The sequence below is a fragment of the Capra hircus genome, chromosome 7, assembly GCF_001704415.2.
Source record: "Capra hircus breed San Clemente chromosome 7, ASM170441v1, whole genome shotgun sequence".
Lineage (NCBI taxonomy): Eukaryota > Metazoa > Chordata > Mammalia > Artiodactyla > Bovidae > Capra > Capra hircus.
This window is the reverse complement of record NC_030814.1, coordinates 58,251,299-58,256,961: the sequence shown is the minus strand read 5'-3', so window position 1 is coordinate 58,256,961 and position 5,663 is coordinate 58,251,299. Positions and strand designations below refer to the sequence as shown.

The window sequence follows — 5,663 nt, the reverse complement described above, 5'->3', positions numbered from 1 at the left end:
GTTCAGTCGGTACAGTGGATGTTTTCAGTAAACCCATCTGCATAGTCCCAGAGGGTATAAAACATACAGGGGTGTGGGCCCTATGCTGCCAGGTCAAAACCTTACCCTAGAAAGATATACTTTGAGTTCATTGGCTTTATTGCCTTCTTCATGTTTGCAGAAAGACATTGCCTGAGTTGATAACTTACAATTGTTTTCTAATAAATAGTCATTTCCTCTCACTGGGCCATGTACACAATGAACTTACGAAGGAAAAAAAGGTCCAAAATCTGTGTATCCCAGAGACTGAAAAGTCACATTTTCCCAGAAGTTCCAGGCACACTGCAGTTTTTTGGGGAGTAAAATCTGGATTTAAAAATGTATAACTTCTTCTAACACCATAGAACAAATTAGTAATTTTTTAATAGAATGTAAGCCTTGCAAGAGCAAGAATTTTTGTGCTTAATTTACAATTTTATCCCGAGAAGCTATAATAATTCCTGCACAGAGAAATACTTATTAAATGAAAAATAAATTTGTCTTGAGCTGAGTTTTGCGTACTAAACTTGTACCTTTAAAGGGAAAATGAATTAGATTTAGATAAATAACTTATTCTACTCTCACAACTACTGTTACCTACCTGGACAAGACTGCATTACAGGTGCAGAGGAAAGGAATTTATAACATTTTATGACCCACAGTGTGTTCACTGCAATTTTGATATTATATTATACTTTGAAATGAAAACTCCCTGAAGTTGTAAAGAAGAACGCTTGGTGGCGCTGCAGGCTAAGAGAGTGAAAAAAAACAGTCTCTGCAGAGTCCTAGACTCCATAAAAGCCGATCTGTTTCTGGTAGCTCACAAAGGAAATATTTACACAGCTGGGGATAGGTTTCAGAGAGTCAGCTATCCCCTTGTCAGTCCATGACAAGAAGTAACTCAAAATTACAGAATCAAGATAGCAGATCTGGCGCAAAACAACTACTTTTTGATTAAATACTGCATTTTTGGACTCGGGAACGATGGAGACACCGCTACCCAAAGTGACTCAGAAAAGGCAAGTGACCGCCATTATTATTCTATTATTATTGCGGGAGGCGGGCGGTCAGATCATTAAGTATTCAGTTCTAGAAGAGAGGGACAGCGGTTCATTTGTAGCCAACCTAGCAAAAGATCTGGGGTTGGGCTTAGGGGAGCTGGTTTCTCGGGGCGCCCGGATTCTTTTCAAAGGGAATAAACAGCATTTGCAGATCGAGCAGAAGAGTGGGAATTTGATACTAAAAGAAAAACTGGACCGAGAAGATTTGTGCGGTGACACGGATCCATGTATACTGCATTTCCAGGTGTTACTGAAAAACCCGGTGCAGTTTATTCAATGTGAATTACAGATTCAAGATGTAAATGACCATGCCCCAGAATTCTTGGAAAATGAAATCCTCCTGAAAATATCAGAAAGCAGCCATCCAGGGTCTGCATATCCTTTGAAAATAGCTCAAGATTTAGACGTTGGTAGTAATACAGTACAGAACTACACAATTAGCTCCAACTTCCATTTCCACCTTTTTACTCGAAATCACAGCGATGGCAGAAAATACCCGGAGCTGGTGCTGGACCAAGAGCTGGACCGTGAGGAGCAGCCTGAGCTCAGGTTAACCCTCACAGCGATGGATGGTGGGTCACCGCCCAAGACTGGGACTTCCCAGGTCCTCATCATAGTCCTGGACATAAATGACAACGCCCCGGAATTTGCTCAGCAGCTCTACCAGGTGCAGGTCCCAGAAAACAGCCCTATAGGCTCCCTTGTCATCACTGTTTCTGCTAGAGATTTGGATGCTGGGATCCATGGCGAGCTCTCCTACTCATTTTTCCAATCCTCAAATCAAGTCATTCAGGCCTTCGAAGTAAACACAGTCACAGGGGATATTCGACTAAAAAAAAAGTTGGATTTTGAGGAAATTAGATCTTACCATATAGAAATTGAGGCCTCAGATGGCGGCGGTCTTTCAGGAAAATGCACTGTAGCCGTAGAAGTAATGGATGTAAACGACAACGCCCCTGAATTGACCATATCGCTACTCATTAATGATATCCCAGAAAACACCCCTGACACTGTGGTCGCTGTTTTTGGAATTTCAGATTCAGATACTGGTAACAATGGAAAAATGATGTGTTCCATCCAAGACCATCTCCCTTTCCTACTGAAGCTCACGATAGAAAATTTTTACACTTTGATAACAGAAGGCGCACTGGACAGAGAAGAAAAAGCCGAGTACAACATCACTATCACGGTCACTGACATGGGAACCCCCAGACTGAAAACCGAGCACAACATAACCGTGCTGGTGGCCGACGTCAACGACAACGCCCCCGCCTTCACCCAGACCTCCTACACCCTGTGGGTCCGCGAGAACAACAGCCCCGCCCTGCACATCGGCAGCGTCAGCGCCACAGACACAGACGCCGGCGCCAACGCCCAGGTCACCTACTCGCTGCTGCCGCCCCCCGACCCGATCGTGCCCCTCGCCTCCCTCGTGTCCATCAACCCCGACAACGGCCACCTCTTCGCCCTCACGTCCCTGGACTACGAAGCCCTGCGGGCCTTCGAGTTCCGCGTGGGCGCCACCGACCGCGGCTCGCCGGCGCTCAGCAGCCAGGCGCTGGTGCGCGTGCTCGTGGCGGACGCCAACGACAACGCGCCCTTCGTGCTCTACCCGCTGCAGAACGCCTCGGCGCCCTGCACCGAGCTGGTGCCCAGGGCGGCCGAGCCGGGCTACCTGGTGACCAAGGTGGTGGCGGTGGACGGCGACGCGGGCCAGAACGCCTGGCTGTCGTACCAGCTGCTCAAGGCCACGGAGCCCGGGCTGTTCGGCGTGTGGGCGCACAACGGCGAGGTGCGCACGGCGCGGCTGCTGAGCGAGCGCGACGCGCCCAAGCAGCGGCTGGTGGTGCTGGTCAAGGACAACGGCGAGCCGCCGCTGTCGGCCAGCGTCACGCTGCACGTGCTGCTGGTGGACGGCTTCTCGCAGCCCTACCTGCCGCCCCCGGAAGCGGAAGCGGCGGCCGCGGCGCCGGCCGACCCGCTCACCGTCTACCTGGTGGTGGCCTTGGCGTCGGTGTCGTCGCTCTTCCTCTTCTCGGTGCTGGTGTTCGTGGCGGTGCGGCTGTGCAGGAGGGGCGGGGCGGGCTCGGCGGGGCGCTGCCCGGTGCCCGAGGGCCACTTCCCGGGCCACCTGGTGGACGTCAGCGGCACGGGGACCCTGTCGCAGAGCTACCACTACGAGGTGTGTCTGATGGGAGGTACTGGGTCCGGCGAATTCAAATTTCTCAAACCTATTGTCCCCAGCCTCTTGAGTGAAGGAGCTGATATGGACACCGCGGAAAACGCTAACTTTAGAAATCGTTTGGGGTTCAGTTAGGAATCTCACTTGACAAGAGATGATCAATGATCATATTCACTATTAATTTCCAACCCTTTCATTAACATGAAGAGCTTACATATTCACACATTCATTAAGTATTGTCCTATTTATAGTTTGATGTGTTTTACATTCCGAATCTCTAGGTGGTTTTTATTGTTGCTCTTTTGTCGATTTTGATAAGCCCTTAACATTTTGCATGGGAGATCAAACATTTAGCAGAGAAATGGTGTTTCTCAAGTTTTGGAGGTCAGATTTTTCTAAGTCAGAAGTGTTTTCAGGTTCCTGATAGTTGAGCTTGTTCGTTGAGAACTTGTTATAACTAAGAGAATTGTTTTATGATTATTATTGCATGTCTGACTATTGTAAATGATGGCTTTTTAAACATTTTTCACTTATGCAAAAAATTTTGTGACCTTGTAAACTGCTAGAGTTCTGTAGTGTTGTTTCAAAAACACTATTGTCTTTCCTCAAATGAACTAATATTTTATCTGAATGCTTTCCGAGTACTTTCTTTCAAAATTGGTATCGTTTAATTAGACCACCTACTATAATTTTTAAAGGATTTAATCCCAGTTAAGTAGAAAAAAGTTGGTAGAGTTATGATTTCTTTTTCATAATAAATGGCTTTTAATATGAAAATGATTTTTAGTTATTTTAACATTTAACAAGAATAAAAAGGAAAGCAAATTAACATTATCCCACTCAGAAATAATTTTCAACATCATCCTAAAATATTTCCATGCTTATAATAGATGATAATAATATAAAATGGATCTGTAATAAATTCCTATCTTTATAATTAAAACTATCAGATTTTACTTGAATAAAAACAAAATAATATGTAACTACAGAACTTGCTTATGCTTAAATAAGCCCTACAAGGTTAACAAACAAGAGTGTGATGCATATTAAAATATTAGCATCACTTAACTGCCCTCTTATTAGTGAGCAAATAGGGACCTCCCTGGTGACCCACTGGCTAAGTCTCCCGGCTCCCAAAGCAGGCACTCTGGTTTGAGTCCCTAGCCAGGGAACTAGATCCCTCATCCTGGAATCCCATCATTCCACATGCTGCAACTAAGACACAGTTAAGAGTGCATGTTGCAACTAAGACTCAACATAGCTAAATAAGTGATCAAATAAACTTAAGATAGCAAATATATAGAGTTGTCAATGTTTATAATATTTGCAATGTGATTTTTTTTCCCCCTTTGAGATTCTGATTTTGTTTCTTTTGGATATATAACCAGAAGTGGGATTGCTGGATCATATGGTTCTGTTTACTTTTAATTTTTAAAATTAGTGTTTTTTCCAAGTGCTGTGGACTCAGTTGTGTCTTCCCAAGATCATACATTGAAGCCCTAACCCTCAATGTAATGGAAATTGGAGCTGGGCCTTTGGGGTATAATTAGGTTTGGATACCCTCAGGAGGGCAGGGGTCTTCTTCATGAGATTAATGCCTTCCTAAGAGACAGCAGAGAACTTGCTCTTTCTCTCATGTGAGGGCACACTGAGGTGGCCATCTGCAAGCCAGGAAGAAAGATCTTATCAGAATCTAACCTGCTAACACCCAGAGCTCAGACTTCCAGCCTCCAGAACTGTAAGAAATAAGTTTCTGTTGCTCAATCCACACCGTCTATGGTATTTTTTATGGCAGGTTGTAAGCTGCCCAAGCCCTGGAAGGGACCTAAGTCAAGGAATTTGTTGTTGTTTTAGTTGCTAAGTCATGTCCCACTCTTTTGTGACCCCACTGGACTATAGCCCACCAGGCTCCTTTGTCCATGGCATTTCCAAGGCAAGAATACTGGAGTGAGTTGCCATTTCCTTCTCCATACAATGTGTTTTTAAAAGATGATGTTTATCATTGTTTAGACATTTTATGTTTTAAATATTTGTCATACACCACTTCAATTTTTCCAAGTGTACTCATGTCTGACTGCCCAGAGATGATAACTTCTGAGCCTTTTAACTGTTTTTTTTCCCCCATAATATTTGCTTCCATGTTTCAAAATCATATGGTGAAAAAATCCTTTTTCTCAATTTAAGTTTTAGATATTATCCATTTACTTCTAAGGAGCACACACCCAAACTTGAACACTTCTACCACATCCTCTCTGATAACAATGTCGTAATCTGTTTAAGTAGTGTTTAAATAATTACATAAATATCACTTATACCTGAACCTCATGTTACTGATATTTTTCTTAAGTTTATAATTGTCTCACTTTCCACTTTACTTACTTTTCTAGGTATATACTTTAAAG

General features: G+C 44.1%; 1 protein-coding gene across 1 annotated transcript; it reads left to right on the top strand.

The window, feature by feature from the left end:
- Positions 790 to 3,985, top strand: LOC102189582 (protocadherin beta-17). The gene has a single exon (XM_018050253.1). It carries the CDS (start codon positions 1,003 to 1,005, stop codon positions 3,394 to 3,396), a length of 2,394 nt encoding a protein of 797 aa, XP_017905742.1. The 5' UTR covers positions 790 to 1,002; the 3' UTR covers positions 3,397 to 3,985.